The 21,209-nt window shown below is 43.3% G+C and overlaps 1 protein-coding gene across 1 annotated transcript; it reads left to right on the forward strand.

Moving 5' to 3' along the window:
• Nucleotides 1–6,021: 6,021 nt before the first annotated feature.
• On the forward strand, nt 6,022–16,302 carry SMIM17 (small integral membrane protein 17). Its single transcript, XM_063088646.1, has 3 exons — nt 6,022–6,190; nt 8,435–8,511; nt 16,192–16,302. Exons 1-3 carry the CDS (start codon nt 6,022–6,024, stop codon nt 16,300–16,302), a joined length of 357 nt encoding a protein of 118 aa, XP_062944716.1.
• The last annotated feature ends 4,907 nt before the right edge of the window (nt 16,303–21,209 follow it).

The following is a 21,209-nucleotide window of genomic DNA, read 5'->3' on the forward strand; positions in this document are numbered from 1 at the left end:
GATAATATTAGTGACATTTATTGAGCACTCAGTATGTGTGAGGACATGTATTAATTCATTTGATGTTCAGAATAACCTTAGGAGGTAGGAACTTATTGCCCTCATTTTGCAGGTAAGGAAACTGAGACCCAGTTAATTTACTTCCAAAAGTTACACAGCTAGTACTGGTTGGGTCTGTATGGAGACCCAGCTCTTCACCCCCTCAAATCTCTGTGCGCTGGGGAAGCTCCCTTCATTTACTGTGCTAAATGTCTTGTTGTCAAAGGAAGTGATGAGGGTTGAATAAAGCATATTATTCTTTGACAATTCATTTCTTCCTCTCTTCACACTCAGCTATCCTTGGAATAGCTGAAAACCTAAACATCTAAGCAAGGAAAAAAATTTTTTCAGCTATGTGACATGTTTAGAAACTTCTAAGAAAACCCAATCTCAATCCTTCTATGTTTTTGCTGTGTGCCCTATGGGCAAATCATTTAACTCCTTTATCCCTCAATTACCTTCTCTGTAAAATGGGGATGATAATACCTACCATTTGGGGCTATTAGAATCAAATGAGATAATGTTCACAAGGTGCCTTTGCTCATAGTATCTGTTGGATAAATGACAGTTAGTTTGATTGTTTTTCTCATTAATTGGAGTCATTCCATTTGGAAAGCTAAATCCTTACCTCACACCATTCAAAAAAATCCCAGAAGTTTCAAGCAGCTAAACATATAAAATAAGACTGTAAGTGAGATCATACAGGAGAGTGTGTTTATGACACTAGGGTGAGGAAGGGCATCTTAAATAAGACCCCAAAAGCAAAAAACGTAAAAAATAGATTCGTTTGATTTTTATCAAAGTTCAAAACTCCAGGCACTGTGTAAACAAAGTAAAAAGATTGGCCAGGAAAGAATATTTGCCACAGACAGAATAACAGGCAAAGGATAAATATCCAGAATATATAAAGAATGCCTATAAATCAGTAAGTAAAAGCTATACAAACAAATACAATAATGCAGAAGGGAGATAGGAAATTCACAGAACAGAAAATAAACCTGGTCAACATACATGTAAATTTGCTTCACTTCACTAATACGCAGCCAGGGGAGTGAAAATGAGATCACAAAGGCAGACGCATCCCCATCCCCTCACCCCTGGGCTTTGTCAAAAATTTAAAAATTTCGATGTCTCCATGAGACAACTTGGCGGTAGTCATTGCACTGCAAAACTTGAATAATAATGATGATTGATAATAATAGCTATTAGGCTACTGTTCTAAGCACTGTACATGTATATTTTTTACCTTCACAGCAATCCTGGGAGGTGGTAACCATAACTATTCCCACTTAACAGAATGAGAACCTGAGGCACAAAAATGTTAAATAACACACCTGAGGTCACACTAGTAGCAAATCGCAAAGCCAGCCCCTGAACCCAGGGGTTCAAGCTTCAGGGTCCCCGGGCTGCACACCCCTGCCCCAAATCCTCCTCCTCCCATCCACCCATGCCCGTGGTTCATAAACTAGAGAACCAAGGAGGGGCTTGTGTAAAGATGTTGGCCTTAGTGACCGTCTCCAGCAGGCGACATGGGACATAACCTATAAGCCCATCAGCTGGGGATGAACAGCTCATCCCACTTTGGCTGACCCTCAGGGACCGGCACAGTTCACTCCCCCCGCCCTGCCCCCCTCCACCTCACCACCCCCCACCGCGGGCCCATGGTCCCTGTCACCTCACCTCTCCCTTCTCCACTTGCCTCCAGGTGCAGGGAGGGGGAGGAGGAGTAAGAGAAGGCCGCCCTCTTCCCCCCACCTCCCACCTCCCACCCACAGCCTCCGCCTCTGCGCAGCCGCAGTCGGTGCGGCGCCAGCTCTGCAGTGTCCCAACAGGGTCTGATTGGGGAGGGTGAGTCCTTCGAGGGACCCCCGCTGGCGGGGGAAAGGGGCTGGGGGCGCGGGAAGTGATCCGGGGACGCGCGCACGTGCACGAATACGCGAGAGCGTGTGTGTGCGTGGGGCGGGGTGCGCGGTGGAGCCGCTCTCGGGCGGGGGTCTGGGGAGGGAGGGTCTCCAGCCGCGTTTGTCTCCCGGCCTGAGAATCGTATATGGATTTCAGCGTCCGCGCCAGGAGGGGAGAACAGACCTTGCGCTGAGCATCCGTTCACGCGCCTGTGGGCCGTGGCGGGCCGATGCGCGCACGTGCGCTGTCTCGCGGGGTTCCCGATGTCTGTGTTCGCGGCATCTGCTACCTGCTCGCGTGTGCACCTGCGCATGAGTGCGTGTGTGTCTGTTTGGGCACGCGTGTCCCATCCCGCACGGGCTCGGAGCGCAGGCTCTGAGGTCAGTCAGGTGTAGAATCCCTGCCCCAGCTCTCCTGAGCCGTGTGGCTTTGATCCAGGGACTCCCCCATCTGTAAGATGGAATCATAATAGTATCTACCGTGCAGAATTATGGCAAGCATTAGGTGAGAAAAGGATGAGAAGCGCTCCGCAGTGCACGTGGTATTGCTCCAGGAAACACTGTTGCGATGTTGCTGTTACTATTATTGGTCGTGGTGGTTGTCGTTATTGTTACCTCTTTTTTATCCTTTCCTCTCAGTGGATGACCCAATGTTTGCTATTTTTTGGTTGTTGTTTTATCAAGAACACTCAGGCTGTGAGGTGTGAATTCCGCCCCGCTCGCTCCTGTCCCCTCTCCTCCTCTACGCACTACTGATCCAGTTTCTTCTGCCCTTGACCCAAGGGCTCCTGTCTTCTCTGTCACCTCTTGCCTGTGCTTTCTCCCTTCTCATATCCTCTCCCTTTCAGCCTAAACCCATGATCAATTATGTCTCATATTAAAAACAAAACAGAGCAATAAACAGTACTCCCCGGTAGTACTCTCTCACACTGATTCCCATCAAGGCCAATATGTGTGTGTGTGTGTGTGTGTGTGTGTGTGTGTGTGTGTGTGTGTGTGTGTGTGTGTGTATATATGTATTTTTTTTCCCTTGAAAAGTGTTATCTATGTTGGCAGCTTCCTCTCCTTACCACCCCCATGTACTCCCCAATCCACACTGAGGTTGCAAACTGGCAGCCCTGGGGTCTAATCCAGCCCCACGACCTATGCTATTTGGCTCTCATACTGTCTTCCTTTTAAACATTTGAAATAATTATTGACATTTTAACATGCAGAAGACGTCATCTGAAAATATAGATTTCTAGTCTTTTCTTGAGAAATCAGAAGATGTGAGACACTGGTCCCATATCTTCACTTGGCAAAGATTGGCTGGGCTGAACAGGGCGACTTCTTAAGACAGGGCACCTGATTTCTCTCCTGCCACAACCCCACTACCCCATTGTCTCTCCCGATACCATACATCCATTGCCATTTGTTCGTGTTTTTCTTACCATAGAAAAGTATTTCTCTGGACCCATACTTCATTTTCACTTTCAGAAGAGTGAAAGTAGGAGCCAGATAGAGTGGAGGCTCTTGATTAACTAACTAATTAATTAATTAATTTAATGTCTATCCCATTTGTATTGTCTGCCAAAACTCTGGTGGCATTTGAGTTTCGATTCTTACTGCTAGGGTTTTCTGTCTGCTGGAATGCTGGGTCTGCTACTTTGTTTGGTCCTGTCTACTTATTTATCTTTCTACTCCAGAAAAATGTGAGCTATCAAGGGGTATCAGATTCATTTTCAAATGCTCAGTACTCAGCACAGATGCGGTACAAATTTCTAGCTGAGAAATGGTTGCAAAAAGTCATATCCTTTCAAGCACCCATGGTTGCAAATATGCATGGGTTCCCACAAGAGGTAATGTTGTGAGGCACCCTCCCACCATAAATGCACTTACATGCCACTCGTGCAGAAAATGGCAGTTTATTCACTCCAGCTGGCCAGCGTCCATCTCCCAAGGTGCAACCAAGGTAGAGCGGCCCCGAGCTTTGGTCTTGTGGGGTTTTTAAAGACAAAAACTATATCCCATTGGCACACGGGTTTGTCCAGGTGTACAAAGCAAACTAGGGAGCTAGGTCACAAAGACTGAGAATGAGCCATTTGAGCAATCAAGCATACAAGTTTTCATTGTGTATGGTTCTTATCCCCATGTAATAATTCACTGTGTATGGCTCCTGTTTCTATTCAATTGTTTTTTGTTTCTATGAGAAAGTCAACGGTTTCTCATGCAAAAAGAGGGGTAGCCTGCAGTTCAGACAGGGGGCAAAATGGAGTTACTTAGGTTAAGCAAGCAATTTTACAGAAGGAGATAGCGTATGTTATGTGGGTGTAGGGAGCTCTATTTCAGTAATGTTTAATCTCAGCCTTCAAGTAAGGTCAGGATTTGTAGAAGCTGATGCAGGAAGAGCAAGCTGATTCCAGGAGGAGGAACACCCTTTTTGTTCCTCCATTCATCAGGTACTTACTGTGTATTAAATCGAGTTCTGTCTCAGTAGAAAGCTCACCATGACTCTATGAGGTAGCTGCCTTTGTTATCACCACCCCATTTTACAGATGAGCAAACTGAAGCTTGAAGAGGTTAAAGTGACCTGCTCTGGTCACACAGCAAATGTGTGGCAGAGCTGAAATTCATGTCCATGGGGGTCACTTCCATGCCTGGCTTAACCATCTTGTCACTGGCAGTGGTCAGTATTTTAACACCAGTCATTCTTTCCCCACCTTTGTGACTATTTTTTCATTCCAGCAGCACCTGTACTAACACTTACCTACTAGTTTTTCTTTAAATTACCTCTCTTTTTTCCCCTCCCTGATATTAGTCAGTTTTCTGTTACATATTACCTGAAACTGGATAATTTATAAGAAAATAAAATCTATTTCTTACAATTCTGGAGGCTGGGAAGTCCAAGGTCAGGGGGGCACATCTGGTGAAGGCCTTTTCCTTGGTGGGGACTTTCTGAAGACTCCTGAGTTGGTACATGGCATCACATGGTGAAAAGGCAAGAGCATGTGTTAAAGTCCTCACTTGTTCTGCTTATGAAGCTGCTAATGCCACTCCCATGATAACCCATTCATCCATTAACCCATTAATCCATGGATGTGTTAATTCATTAATGAGAGCATAGCCCTCATGATCCAATCATCTACCAAGGGTTCGACTTTTCAAATACCATACTCAGATTTCTCACTCTCTTAACACTGGGGATCAAGCTCAAACATGAACTTGAGGGGACATTCAAATAATATCTTATAGGCAGAATAATAGTTCCCTGAAGATGTTCACATTCTAGTCCCCAGAACCTGTGAATACATTAGATTCCCTGACAAGGGGGAATTAAGTTTACAGATGAGATTAAGTTATCATTCACAAGGGCAGTCTGTGGATTATACATGCAAAATTGGTGATACATACAATCTCCTAAAACAAGAACACAAATCCACTAGCTTTAGAGTTTCAAGGCAAAGGGTTACATAATCATAAGTCATTACAGTGCATAAAGCTTCTTGCAAACAACCTTCTGAATTTCAGCTTGACCAGATGCAGAATGAAAGTATTTAAGAATATTTCATTTAAAATTATACATTTAACTCCACGTGGGAAATCCATCTTTTTTTACTTTTTTTTTTTTTATGACAACAAAGGAGAAAGTTGGGGATGCAGGGCCTGGTGGGAAATTCTCTCTGCAGCCAGAGGGATTCTAGGGAGTTATTCTCTCTTTCTAAAACCTCCTGGCTGTATGCTTGGGGACGTGGCTTGAGTGAGTGTGTGTGTTTTGTGTGTGTGTGTGCCTGTGCACAACATCCATTATTCCTTTTCCTGCTTTACTCTTATTCAGAACACTTACCATCATTTGTTCCCTGTCTGTTTCTCTTCCCAGTAGAATGTAAACCACATAAGGGCAGGGATCTCCAATTTGAAAACTTCTGTATTTCTGGCGCTTATCATAGTGCCTGGCACCCAGCTGGCACTCTGCAAGTTTTCATTGAATGACCCAATGTCTGTCAGTCCTCAGGTTCTGAATCTTGTGCCTGGGCAACCAGAGAAGACCCTGGAACAGGAGGAGAAGAAGCCTGTCTTAGAAGCTCCACCTCCTCCTAGGGAGATGCAGGGTGAGAAGCCTGAGCAGACACGGGGGCTGTTGGAGCTGGAGAGGACCAAGACACTGCTGCCTCGGGAGAATAGGGCCTGGGAGAAGCCATCCCATCCCACCTTCACCAAGGACTGGGAGGCTGTGGAGGTTGGGGCCTCAAGCTGGGACAGTGATGAGAAAGGTGAGGGGGCAGGGGTCCCGTGGGAGGTATGTGGATCTGGGGGAAAGGTCTTGGCAGAGCTCCGGGAAAAACTAAACATTCGTTCCTTCACTCATTCACTCAGCAGGTATTTATGGAGCATGGTGTCAGTCAGCTTTTGCTGAGTAACAATTCATCACAAAACTTAGTGGCTTAAGGCAATAATAATTTATGGGATTACGATTCTGTGGGTCAGCAATTTTACCTGGTCTTGGAAGACTCTTCTCCTCTTTGCCTGCACTTGTTCATGCAGCTGGAGAGTTGGCGGGGTGGTCGGTTGATCTCAGATGGTCTAGCTCACACGTCTTGCTGGTGCTGACTGTTGGCTGCTTCAGAGTGCTGACGAGAGGCCATGTGCCTCCTGCAGGCCAGTCCAGGCTTCTTGGGGTGTGTGTGACTGCAGGGTTCTCAGGAAGAGCAAAAGAGGGAAGACCCCAATTCTCAAGCACTTTCAAAGCCTCTCATATAACCCAGTTGCTCATCTGCCATTGGTCAAAATAAACCTCATTTTCAAACCCAGAATCAGCGAGAAAGGGGGCAGCCCAATGGTGTGGACGTAGGGGGAAATGAACAAATTGGGGGCCATAAACACCTGCTATTGCCAGACACTGCACTAGGGGCTAAGGACATAGCAGTGAAACGATGGCCCTAGTAGAGCTCTCTCTTTACTGGATAAAGCAGCCAAAAAGCAAGTTAAGAAACAAAAAGAAAGGCAATGTTTGATAGTGATTATCTTGATAACCCTCTATCAAGAAAATAAAAGAGGGTTATTGATGAATAGTGGCTTATAGGTGGTCAGAGAAGGTGAGAGAAGCATGAGAAGTCAGTTGTTTTGAGGGTTAGGGGAATAGCATGGTGGGCAACTCTGTGGGCAGAGCCACACATATAATGACCGTATGGTGGCAAGAAGGGGACCAAGACGAATGAAGCAGAGAGAGAAGAGGGAGAGAAAAAAAGATGGAGACCAGCCGGCGCCAGTGACAGGCTGTCTGGCAGACCATGGCAAAGAGTTTTTACGAGTATATTGTTTGAGTTTTGGAAACCACTGAGAGGTTTGTAAAAGAGAAAGACATGATTTCATTTGTATTTAACAACGATTGCTCTAAGTCAGTGGTTTTCAACTGGGGGCAATTTTCTACTTCACCTGTCCTCCCCAAGGGACTTTTAACAATGTCTGGAGACACTTTGGATTATCCTAGAGGGGAGATTCTGCTGTCGTCTAGTGGTACCAGGTCAACCATGCTGCTGCTAAATATACTGCGATGCACAGGACAGACCCCTACCACAAAGAATGATGAAGCCAAAATGTGCATAGTGCCGCGGCTGAGAAACCCTGCACCTAATAACATGTGACAATGAGCTGTGGGGTTAAGAGTGGAAGGTGGGAGGCCAATTAGGAAACGCCTGTAACTGTTGAAGAGAATGATGGGATAAGCGGAGAGATTTGGGAGCAGGAATCAGTTCTTACTGATAAATGTGGGGAAGGAGAGGAAAACAGAAATATCAAGGGTGACTCCTGGGATTTCGGCCCAAACACCTGGAAAAAGGGTAGTGCCATTTCCTGAGGTGGAGGCACTTGAAAGACACTTCACAGCAGAAGGGGGTTGACTTATCTACAAGGGACTGTCTTCTCCCTCAGGAGATAAGCAGTCCTGGGAGAGAAGGCATGGAGAACAGGGGTCAGCTCTGGTATAGAGGAGGAGGTTTGGAGCTCCTGAGAGTGGTCAGGGTGCAGGAAGAGTGGAAAATGCCAATCTTTCCCCAGTTCTATCCAGCTTAGGGTTGAGAAGGATGTTGAGGTTTGGACTGTGGGAAACTCTCCACTGGCAGCTGGTCTTATGGAAGCTGGGGAAGCCCTTATCACCCTGATTTAATTCTGTGGCCTTTTCTTCTACACCCTCACTCAGCTTTTGCTGGGGGCCTATAGAGAAGACAGGTGAAAGAATGGAGGCTCAGGTGGCAAATTAAATAAGGCAACCCAGTGTAAGTATTCAGGTAGCTATAGGATCAGAATTCTCAGGTGTCTCATTCTCTCCGCCCCACAAGAAGCACATGGGCTAGAATGTGTGTGTGTGTGCATACGTGTGTGTGTGTGTGTGTGTGTGTGTAATAAGTTATTAGTGGAAAAGGGATTGGATGCCAGTGGGAAGAGCAAGAAGAGCCCACCCCAGCTGGCCTGGTCACTCTCTCATAGCTCCTTCCTTCTTTACTCCCATTCTCACCCAGACGTGTCTTCTCAAGAGACTGGGCTTTCCCAGGAGTGGAGTGCGGTGGAAGAAGATGATGAGTCAGAGGACTCCCAGGTACGTTGGGGAGTCCTCTCCTGGCAGTTTTCAGTAGGTTGTCACATTTTTTCTCGGCTTAAATTTCCCTGCCCCACAAAAGTTTAAGACATCTCCTGTGGGAAACAGGATATATTACTATGGTGGTCTGCTGGAGACCAGCTCCGCAGGGTTCGTTGGACCTGAATAGGTGGTGTGGCATCAGAGAGGAAAGAAAGAGATGGACCACAGATGTCTAGTCCAAGTGTGGACAACAACCAGAAGAATCTTGCTTTATTTATATTTTTTACTTAACCTTTTACATAATGATTTATCTTTTAATCAAAACCTTTTCATATCATCCCTATAGAAAAAGAAAATCAGAATGTTCCAAAGCACTCACGCTGTAATAAAAGCACCCACTCATACATCAATAGTTCACCCCAAAGCCTGTGGCTTGTGGCCAGGAAATTACACAATAGCAGCATGCTTGGCTTTAAAGAGCGTCAGACTTTTAGTTTAAACTATAATTCTTCACCTTTTTAACTTACAATCTAATCCTTTTAAAATCTTACTTATACTTACTATACCTGATTTTAATAACATTGATTAATTATGGTTAACAATTTAATATTGCTTATACTCTACATTGATCATGTTAATTTATAATCAAAATCACAATGTTTATACCTTTTATTTCCTTGCCAATAGACTCCAGGAACAGCACAGGGGACAAAGTGAAAAGTTAAATGATCCTACTCTAACTAGCAAAAACACACTATATCATTCTTATTATTTCTAGGGAAACAACATGTTCTTGGTAAGTCAAGTGAAACTGTGGGAGTGGGGAGAAACAAAGAAATCTGTAACTGCTTAATGATCAAATAATTGTAAACACCACTGCACTCAGACCCGCCACCTCCCTGGGGGATGTGGATAGAAATCCAACATAATAACTTCATTCCACACGTACAAGAGCATGACCACAGCCACAATGGGTCCATGCACACATCACTAACAAGAAACATTAATAGCAAATTAAATAGAGCCGACCCACACCAGGAACATGCATCAAAAACACCTTTAGTATTGACAATGTTAATTTTGATGTATTTTAACATGTCCTTTGAGAAACTCCAGGGAATTTCCCAAAGCCATACTAAGCCAAAAGGTTAGGCTGTTTAATTCTGGGAAGCCTTGTCAAGCACCCAAAGGTGAACGAACAAGAAATTCCATGGAGCCGTGCCACACACACGGGAACCCCTTGTAGCCTGCAGAACAGGGGGTGTCACTCAGGCTCCCATGCTGTTCCCAATAGCAGGATGGCTCACGGCAGTGGTCAGACATAGAGTGGGAGGGTCTTCAGGTAGTGTGTAACTCCACCCACACATACCCTCCAACCCTTCACTCATAAAGTCATACATCCATTCTTGTCTTCCTCAAACATCCACCCAACATTTCCTTTACCTCTTCATCCATATACTTATTCACTCATTCATTATCCATTTATTAATCCATCCTGCACTGCCTTAGACATTGACCATTCATTCACCCACTCAATATTTAATTTGCCCACTCATCTATATACCCACTCCATCCATCCATCCATCCACCCATCCATTCATTCATACATCCATTTATCCACTCCTCAAACATTCACCAACCATTCAGTCCTCTGCCCACTCATTTATCCACCTAAACTTTTATTTACCTACTTATCCATAGACACATTCGTCCCTCCCAGAAAAGGGACTTATTGACTCACAGTGGGTTGTGGGAGGAAGGCAAAATTGGACAACAAACCATGATAGTGTAGAAATATGCTGGCTGTGGTAGGATGGACCAAAGGAAGAAGTTAACTCTGCACACCAGAATGTTTATTCTTTTTTCTTTTTCTTTTTTACTGGAACATAATTGATTGTATATACCTGTGGGGTACAGCATTGAATATCAATACCTGTGTGCAATATGTGATGCTCAAATCAGGTTAATTATACAGTGTTTATCCTTATTCTTTATTTCATCCATCCATTTATCCATCCATCCATCCACCCTTTCCATCCACTTATCCATCCATTCATCAACTTCCCTTCCACCCTCCCACCTATTTATTCACCTGTCCATTCACCCAAGCATCTATTCGTCCATGTACTTACTGAAGATTCATCAACCATTTATCCATCCACTCATTCATCGACCCAACATTTTATCCCTTACTCATCTCTATAGCATTCCTTCCAGCCATATATCCACTTATCCATAAACATACTTATCCACCCATTCATCCATATGCCACCAATCCATCTACTTAACCTACCTATCTATTCATCTATCCACTCATCCAACCACCCACCAGTTCATTCATCTACTACCTGTTGGCTGTGGTAAGAATTTGGCTGCTATTCATTCACCCATAGGCATACTCATCCATTCATCCACTCAACCATCCATTCATTCATAAATCTATCAATTCACTGGCCACCTATTGGGGTTTTAATCCAAATACTATGAGTAAAACCAAACAGAATTATCAAGCACATTCCTTTCACTCAAAACGTAATGTTTTCTATTTTGATGCCTAAGACATCGGTGTACAAAATAATAACAGGGGTTCTTTTATTTACATTTATCTTATACATGAGAAAAATCACTTGACCATTCTCAGTAGCACATGAGGGTCCCATTCTCCTCCCAATCCTGTGTCAGAAATCCAATTTCGACTGGCTCAGTCTAGAAGAGGGATTTATTGACACACAGGTCATGGGGAAGGCAAACTGGAAAACAAACCAGGACAGTGCAAAAATAAGTGCCGGCTACAGTGGGAAGAAGAATTTAACGCTGCATAGCAGGAAGTTTATTCTTGAAGATTCCAGAGAGAAGGAGACACCAGACCTGGGTTGTAGGGATGAATGAGAATTCCCAGGCGGACAGTGGAGGAAACAGCACGTTTTCTTCCCATGAAGCATGTACAAATCTGAGGAGGCATGACACAGCAAGGCACGTTTAGGAAAACATTAAGAGCAGAGCAGTAGATGTGGATGAAACTCTGGCTGGGATGAAATCATTAACTTATTCCACAACCATTTATTGAGCACCTACCGTGTTCCAGGCAGTATTCAATGCATGAAGGGTGCAACAGTGGGTGGAACAGAAATGGTCCCTGCCTTCATTGGGCTTACAGTCACCGATGCAGACAGACAATAAGCAAAATAAGAAGAGAAAATATAAATTATGCTGGGTGGTAGTAAGTGCTATGAAGAAAAATGAAGCAGGACAAAGGCTGAGAGTATGTTGTTGGGAATGAGGGTTGCTATTTTAAGAAGAGCATCCAGGGAAGCCCGTACCAAGAGGGAGATACTGAGTAAAGACCTGAAGGAGGTCGGGAAGTGAGACTGGCAGGTATCTAGGGTGAAGGGGTTCTAGGCAAAGGGGCACAGCAAGTGCAAGGCCCTGAGGTAGGAACATTCCTGGCATGTTTGAGGAACATCAGGAGGGGTCAGTGTGGCTGGAGAAGAGGGAGAGGGAAAGAAGGAGATGAGATCATGGAGGTGATGGGGTAGATGATGGGGGGTCTTGTGGGCTACAGTAAAAATTTGGCTTTTACTCTAAGTGGGATGGGAACCATAGGAGAGCTCTGGACAGAGAAGACCATGTCCTGATTAATGTTTTAACAGGACCCCTCTCACTGCCAAGTTCAATGACATGGAAGTTGTGTGTATCTTGTAGACATTGGGGTGCCAAGGAAAGGATCTGAGGATGTTCAGAAATCACTCTGATAGCCCATGTAAAAGGAAGGTGTGTTGGATGTGGCGGGGACTGGGGTTTGGGGATGTGTGCAGGAGCCAGTCAGAAGCATCCAGTTAGAAAAAAATGGTGGAAACAATATAGATAAGAGTTGCCACCTATCTCATGTATGTTATGAGCTTGGTGCTATTCTAAGTGTGTCTCATTTTGAATTCATTTATTAACTCATCACTTATTAGACATACTGTTTGGAAGAGGCCTTTGTGACATGACTCATGTATTTGTTCACTCATTCACTTGTTTGCCCAGTCACGGTTTATTGAACCAGCATTGATGAAGCACAGATCAGAGAGCGAGTGGGACCTCTCATTGATAGGCCCTGGGCCCTGACCCAGCTAAGCTTTCTGCATGGACACAGCTTCCTTCCTGCAGGCAGCCTTTCAAACAAGAAAGAGAAGCAGGCCATGTGGGACCAGAGACATTTGATAATGATAGCCAGGCTCCATAGCCCTCTCTGTGTGCCAGAAGCTGGACTTCGTGCTTTACCTACCTCAATTTATTTAGTACTCTTATCAGTCCTTGAGGTAGGACCTATTACTATGCCATCTTACAGGTGGGCAAACTAAGGCACAGACTGACATTCCCTACATCACTCAGCATGTAAGTGGTAGAGCTGGGATTTAAACCCAGTATTTCTCATAAACACTAGGTGTCCTGCCTCTGTAGGACTCGATCTTCTTTCCAAAAGAGGACTGGGGGCCTATGAGGGCCTTGCTCTGTCCCACTAGTCATTATGTCACTACACCTCTCGTGGGGAAGAATGAGTCAAGGAGTGGAAGAAAGGAGTTATTTTCCAAGAGAGCAGACATTTCCACTCTGTGGACTCAGAGCAAAGCAGGGAGGAGAAAATGATCTTTCACCACCAGTCATAAAATATAAGCATGTGTAACAAATGCAAACCGCATCTAAGCATATGAGGTAAAAAAAAAAAGAAAAAAAAAGAAAAAAAAAAAGAAATAGTAATCTCCAGAAATACCCTCTGGTAAAAGTAGCAGGGACAGTAGTTATCTTTGAGGCAGAGGAGTTTGGGGTGCTGATAACAAACTGCTTCTTGTTTTGGGTGCTAGTTACACAGGGTGTTTACCGTCTAAGATTTCTCAGGCTGTATACAAAGGATGTGTGCAACTTTTCCTTTGCATGTTCTACTTCAACAGAATGTTTTTAAGAAGTCACTGTATATACTTCCAGACATGTTTCTCTAGTCGCTGAGACTGAGCTGAGATTTCTGTGCAAGGGAGTTACTGAGGGATGTGATCTCAGGTGAAGAGGAGTGAGGGAAGCTGGAAATGGCAGGACGAGCCAGGTAAATATTTGGGTTTAAATGAAGTCCAGCCTCAGTCTGATCCCATGGGGAGCCCTAGAGTATGAATAGCACCACATAGTTGTCCTCCTGTAAGCCAATGGGATGGTCTTTTAGCCTTTTATACCCCATAGGAGTCCATCATTGACTGTGGACTGCCCTAGAGGGTGAGAGTAGCCTCCTAGGTAATTCTGTAGGTAGGTGACTCCTGTTAGCAAAGGGCATTTCTCAGAAGAGAAGGGGCGACCACAACATAGCCCATAAACCAATAAGTTAGGAGACAATACTCCTAGCAGCTGGGAGACAGCTACAGCAGCCTGCTTAACAGAAACAAAGGGGAACTAGGTGAGGCGCCTAGGGGTCTATTACATGTGGTGTGTGTAAAATTTTTGGATTTCATAGGACCTGTATTTATTACATTTTCTTAATTTCATATTGTGCTTTTTATAACTGAAATAATTATTTTGAATAAAATGCACATATCAGAAGAGAGTGTTGACACATGTACACCCGTGTAACCCACACTCCAATCAAGATATGGAGCCATGTCATCCTAGACAATTCTCTCCTCTTTGAGTTTATCTCACTCCCCACCCCAGAGGCAATTCCAGTCCTTGACTTCTACTTGCATAGGTTGGTTTTGCCTGTTGTTGAACTTCATCTAAGTAGAGCCATACACTAAACTACATATATATTTTTAGCCCCCATAAAATGAGATTATAGAAAAATTTTGAAGGCCTTTAAAAAGTTTCATGGAAAGATTCGTATTCTCTTTTAATTCTACTTTCCTATGAACATTTTGAAGTGTCCTTGTATTATTCTGCCATTTGGTGTTTTTACTTAACAATATATTCCTGACATCTTTCCATGTTAATACATATTGATCATCTTCGTTCTTTCTCAAATTTACTTTTTATAGCTGTCAAACATTCTACAGTGTGATTGTGTCATACCCATTTCCTCAACTGAGGAATTGTTAGGTTGCAATTGTTGTCATTGTCACAGAAGGCAATAATGCAGCGAACGTTTGTCAGTGGGCCCCATTTTCTGTAGCATGGGTTATGAGGAACTGTATGAAAATCTACATTCTCTGGTACTACTATAGATCCACTGAATCAGAAAACCCAAGGGGGAGCTCGAGATATTTGAAAAACTCCCCCATTCTTGGTTTCTGCTCCTTATGCTCTGCCAGGTTTGGGAACTGCTTATGTGGTTATTCTTTCCAGGTACCTGGTTGTAAAGGGATGATTTGAAATCAGGTTTCATCCAGAGGAACAGCAGGCTAGAAGGAGAAATTTCTCTTGTTCCAAAGATTAGAAATGTGAATGACTTTAATGATTTATAGTATACGTTAACATCTAGTCTGTGTCCCTTCCATTTCTCTTCTTTTACAGGATTTTTTTCAGTGTTCTCTGTTAACTAGCTTTCGAAATAACTCATTATGTCATGTCCATTCTCAAAACTTCCCTGATATTTCAATGCAGTTTCATTAAACTTACTGTGAATTTGGAGAATTGTCATCGTTAAACATTTTGTCTTCCCATCCTTAATCACAGTACATCCTTCCATTCATTTACTCACTTGAGAAATATTTACAGAGCTCATACTCTGTGCCAAGCACTGTTCCAGGCACTGAGGACACAGAAGCCAAGAGAGCAAAGTCTTTTCCCTCACGATGCTCACAATATCATTGGGGGAAGAGACAATAAACATGTATAGTACGTCAGATGATGATAAGTGCAGAGAAGGAAAGTTGGGTAAGCAGCATGGGTAGTGCCATAATCTTTGTTGAAAGGGTTTGGGGAGGGTGTACTCTTCTAAATAGAGTGGTGAGAGAAGGGTTTTCTAAGAACGTGACAGAGCAAACCTTAGGGGTATCTAAGGGAAGGACATTCCAGGCAGAAGAAACCATATGTACAAAGGCTCGGGAGTGAGTGTGGCTGGAGCACAGTGAGAAAAGCAAGGAGTGACTTCAACTTTAGAAGGAACACTCTGGCTGATCCATGGAGAAGAAACTGGGTGAGAGTATCAAGATAAGAAACAGAAGCCTGCAGCAAGAGTAGAAGAGATAATGGTGGCTTTGACCAGGGTCAAAGTGGAGGAAGTGGTCAGCTTCTGGATATGTTTTGAAGATAAAGTCAAGAGCATTTGATGGTGGCTTGAATGTAGGTGGTAAGAGAAAGAGGGGCGTCAAGGGGGAATATTAGGATACTTGTTTGGCACATGTAAAATTTCAGATGCCCATTAGATATCCAAGTGGAGACGGCAAATAGACAGTGAGATACATAGTTGGGAATTCAAGAGAGAGAGGTTGGGTTAAGGAATACACACATGTGCACGCCCCCCCCCCCCGCATATATATTTTGAGTCATTCAAGTATAGATGGTATTTTAAAACTGTGAGACTTTATATACTGATGACATTTTGAAATTTTCATCTCATTATTCTGAATTTTCTTCTGATGGAGCACAGGTGTGTTACTTACATTTGTATATTTATCTTATAATTCAGTTACTCTGTTGTACAGTTTCTAACTCCAACAGCTTTTCTGTTGATATGCTGTTTTATTTCCAATATTTATACCTTTTTTTTTTTTTTTTTTTTTTTTTCTGTTTCAGGGCTTTGTAGAGTGGTCAAAAGCTCCACAACAAACAACAATTGTCTTGGTAGTGTGTGTGCTCTTTTTGTTCCTGGTTTTAACAGGGATGCCTATGATGTTTCACATTTAACTATAATGGTGGCTGTTCTTTTGAAATAGATGCCGTGTGTCACGTAAAGAAAGTGTCCTGGTTGAAAATCAGGAATAGGTATTGAATATTATTAAATGCCTTTCAAACATTCATTGAGATGATGTTTAAAAACGTTTTGGTGTGAGGTTTTGCATTACTGTATTTCATTAAAATTAAGACATTGACAGTAAAACACATATTATTTTATATACCACCGAGAAAGAAAAGTGCTAATTAATTGTAAGATGCCATCAACTGAAAGATCCCTCCTGTCTTCAAGAAAGTAAAAATAATGTGCAATTCAGGATTGATGAAATCTAGTAGATTTCCGAATATCAAATAATCTTTGCATTCTTAGCATGGTGGTGCACCAGTGTGTTCATATTCTGAATTCTACTTCTTGATATTTCACGTAGGATTATTGCCTCTATCTTCATATATGAGATTGGTGCTATCTTTGTGAAGTTGTGGTTTTACAACTAAGCTTGTGTCATAGAAAGACTTGAGTAACTTTTACCCTTTTCTATGTTTTTGACTAGTTTCTGTAGCTTGAGAAGTATGAATCCTTGACTTTTTAAAATAATTCACCAATAAAGTAATCAGGTCCTAGAGTCAGGGAGAGAAGTTTGAGCTAATTCTTGGGTAGCTTTCTCAGTTTTTTCCCATGATATCAGTTTACTAATACTTTTTACTTCTTGGATTTATTTTGATAATTTACAGTGTTCTTTTATTCCCTAGAAAATTCTCCAATCCATACAGCTTTTCAGATTATTAGCTTAATTATGTGTACTATTTATAATTAAACAAAAATCTTCTCTTCATTATATTCTACTTCCTTTCCCCCTTCAATTTGTGGTTTACTCACTAGATTTGTTAAAAGTTTATTATTGTTTTTCCAAAGAGTCAGCATAAGGGTTTATTTATATTTATTTTTTCTTATTTGTTATTTTGTTTTTCTTTAATATGTAGTTTATTTTTTATTGTTTTTATTCCTTGTCTCAACCTTTAAGTTGAATACTTAATTTATATTCACTCTATATTGGCTATAATGGCATACTTAATAATAGAAATGTACTTCTGAATATAGCCTTGGCCACATCTTAAAGTTTGATAATTTATGTTGTTAAATATCATATTGCAGTGCTTCTAAAGCGTGCTTTGGAACTCAGTGATTCAGTTTATCTTGTTTAAATTTGTTTTCTTGTTCTAGTGCACTGTGAACAGAGAATGTGGCCTATGATGTATCTACTTTCAAAACCTTTTAAAAAGCTTTTATCGTGGCATAGAACATGTCCAATTTGTGTAACTGTTTCATGGATGTTTAAGATGAACATGTATTCTCTGTCTATAGAATTCAAAACTTTACGTGTCTGTTAACTTAGCCTCATCACTTATATTGTTCAGATTTATGTGTTATTTAATTGTAGCCTACCTATCTGCCAAAACGTCAAGACTCAATAAGATTATGTTGGTATGATCATGTTTGTTCAACATATTTTTATAATCTTTTCTTTACTTATTCAACAGCTGTGTAATCTGATTCATTTAAGTGAGCATTGTTGTGTCTTGGCCAATTAAATAATATGTGTAAAACACCAAGCACAGTGCCAGGCATATAGTAGGCTCTCAATAAACATTAGTTCAAACCTGATTCTGAATCCTTTTCCAAATATAAAATGTTGTCTTTAACCAATTTAGTCCTTTGCCTTAAAATTTACCTTGTCTAATACTGGTTGATATTACCATCCTGATCTTCTAAAATTCTTCGATGTGTGTGAGGTTTGCTAGAGAAATTAGCAGGGAGAAGTATGGGATTAACTCTTCATTCCTCTCAGGCTGATTGTATCCAAAAAGCAATTGGTCCTTAAAAGAAAAAAACACAGGCCTTGACTGTTAACATTTGTTGGAATTTAATTAATTGCAAATAAGAGAAACTCAATGCAAATGAGCTTAAACAAAAAAATTATTCATTCATGATACACCAAATGTTGGGATGAAATTGGCTTCATGCATAGCTGGTTCTGGGGACCCAAAAACATCATTGGGGCTTTTCCTCTGCATTGACTTCACAGTTGTGTCCCCTTCTGACCTCCCTCTTGCCTTCCCACATGGCTGGGGGATGGCTACCACCAGCCTTGCATTCGAGAAATGGAGGGACATGGCAGATTCTTATGACACACACTTGCAGCTCCCATCCCTCCTTTGCTACTGGGACAGGAGTCTTGCAATAAGAGGCAGAGAATACAGCCACTGCAAAGGCCTTGAGGCAGAAACAGACTGTCCAAGTAACAGGAGGAGAATGAATCACACAGGGCAAAACTGGAAGCAGGGAGATGAATGTGGAGAATGCCTTAGATGTTCAGTCAAGCGGGGATGATGTGGGGACTGAGTGGTTTGTGACTAGTCGGGCAGTGTGACACGTCTTATCAATTTTCTGAGACATCAAAAATAATCATGATAGTAACAGAAATTATATTAACAGCGGTCATTCATTTGGGCTCTTTCATGTGCCAAGGAACCTCATTTCATTGATGATAGCAGTATCCACCCAAGCCCTTGATATTCTGTTCTACACCCAATAGCCAGGCAGATCCCATTAAAACTTATGAGTATTCAAAATCCTCCCACTTCACTGGGTGAAAGCCAAAGTTCCCCCAGTGGCCATGCAGCTCGACTGGCACTGCTTCCACTCCCATCCCTCCTTCTCTTGCTCTCTGCACCCAGCCAAACTGGCTTCCTTGCTGTTTCTCAAATATGTCCGTTATGCGCATGCCTCAGGACTTTTGCACTGGCTGTTTCCTCTGCCTGGAATGCTCTTCTGGGAGAAGCTCACATGGCTCCCTCATCTGCATCAGGTCTCAAATGAAACCTCCGCAGAGAAGCCTCCCCTGACCACCCCTAAGGAGCCCTACTCTCCGCAGGTCACGCTTGTCTTTAGGCTTGTATCACCATCTGACAAACTATAGGTTAATGTAGTTCCTGTCTTGCATCCTCAGTGGCCATTCGTGCTCCTTTGGTGGCTCTCCGTGGAGTCCTGTGAAGGTGGAATTGGGGAAGGAAGGGGCTGTGGAGTTCTGGTTGTGCCTCCCAGGAACTCCTCGCCCGTCCGCACCAGCTTGTGGGATCCCCACCCTATCCTACCTCCTCTCCCATGTGCTTGAAGCTACTCTGTCCCTTCCTCAGTCACGACATCTTGACCCTGGGAGGTATGTGGGTATAGTATCTGGGGAATATGGTAGAGAGGGAAATAACTTAAAAGTTGGCAAATATGGCAAATCTAAAGTCATAGGGAAATACCTGGGACATCTCTCTAGCCAGTCATGTGGCCTGTGGCTTGTCATTCTCGTTATGTAACTGCCTACTCTGAGGTCAGGTAATTCTGATTATGGGAGTGATGGTATGGGGGGACGGAAGTTTGATGGGTTTGCTGCACACTGCCACCAGGTGTGCGACTTATGTATCCCGCAGTCGGGGGGTTCATTGAATGCCAGTTCCTCGGCATTTTCATGTTATCTGCTAATCTTTAAATTTCAAAAGCTCTGAAACAAATGTATTTTGGTAACTCCTCCCGAGGCTCAGTTCCTTCTGCAGCTGTAGAGACTCAGGGCAGACTCTAACCTTCCGGGCGCCGTCCTCTTTCTACAGCAGGAGTGATTCGGAGCAGATTCTGGACACCCCCTAGCGCCCATCCCTGCTCCACCTCAGGGACAGAAGCTCACTGCCTGCCAGTAAGTCAACACCCAAGACAGTGCCTGAACAGTGACGTCATAATCTAAAAGTGGAAACACCTCACCTTGGATACAGCCCAGTGCCTGCACAGTTGGAGAGGGGCGCGAGCCACCTTGTGCCTACACACTCTGACTAGGTCTACTCTCTTGAAGTCCTGGGGGAAGCGATCAGTCGACCTGCCTAAGGACCCGCCAGTTCTGGGGTGGGGGTGGGGAGTGTCTGACCTGCCGCCTTCTGCTGAGAGCCTGTTTCTCTTGCTCTTTTGGGTGATTATACTCTACCCTATGACTGTAAACTAGGGTCGCACTTCACTCATTCGTTCACCTGGCATTTCCTGAGCACCTTCTGTGTGCTGAGGCCTGGGCTGGATGAATTTGGATCAGAGGGAGGAACCATAAGTGCGTGGTCTCTCACTCTGAGTGGTGCTAAGCCTGGTGACGGGGATGTTCAACTATTCATCCAGTCACTTAGCATTTCTTGAGGACCTACTTTGTGCTGAGGCCAGGGCTACGAGTTTGGGTCACAGCAAGGAACCAGAATGAGTGATTCCTGACCTTGCGGGGCTCCAGGGCTGGTGCTGAGAATGTTCAGCTATTCATTCATTTACTTGGCATCTCCTGAGGACCTACTGTGCACCGGGCCTGGGCTGGGCAATGTATGGGGCATAGGAACTGTGTGGTCCTTGTCCCCGAATGACTCCAGGGCTGGTGCTGGTGATATACGACTATTCATTCAGTCACCGATAATTCTTGGGGACCTACTGTATTCTGAGGCCTGGGTGATATCCAGAGCTCAGGACAGAACCAACTCCGTGGTCCCTGGCCCTGAGGAGCACCAGGGCCGGGTCAGGGTCTTTTTACCTATTCATTATTAGCCTGACATTTTCTGAGGACCTACTATGTGCCAAGACCTGTGCAGGCAATGTCAGAATAGAGGTGAAATAGAAAATATGACTACAGATTGGACACTGGATGATATTAAGAAATTACTAATTTCGTTATGTTTAGTAATGGTATGGTGGTTGTATAGAAGATACCTTTTTTTTCTTAGAGATGCAAGCTAAAGTATTTAGCAGTGAGGGGAGATTACATCTGTAATTTACTTTTAAATAGTTCAGGAAAATAGATATTTTCATGACCTATTTTAAAGTAAATAAATTATAACATATGGTAAACAGG

The sequence above is a fragment of the Cynocephalus volans genome, chromosome 3 (assembly GCF_027409185.1).
Source record: "Cynocephalus volans isolate mCynVol1 chromosome 3, mCynVol1.pri, whole genome shotgun sequence".
NCBI lineage: Eukaryota > Metazoa > Chordata > Mammalia > Dermoptera > Cynocephalidae > Cynocephalus > Cynocephalus volans.

Bases quoted from the DNA above. Each gene is read 5' to 3' on its own strand.
- SMIM17 (XM_063088646.1), top strand. From the start codon at position 6,022: ATGCAGGGTGAGAAGCCTGAGCAGACACGGGGGCTGTTGGAGCTGGAG. The intron at 6,191-8,434 runs GTGAGGGGGCAG...ATTCTCACCCAG, and splicing joins CTGGGACAGTGATGAGAAAG to ACGTGTCTTCTCAAGAGACT. The intron at 8,512-16,191 runs GTACGTTGGGGA...TTTCTGTTTCAG, and splicing joins ATGAGTCAGAGGACTCCCAG to GGCTTTGTAGAGTGGTCAAA.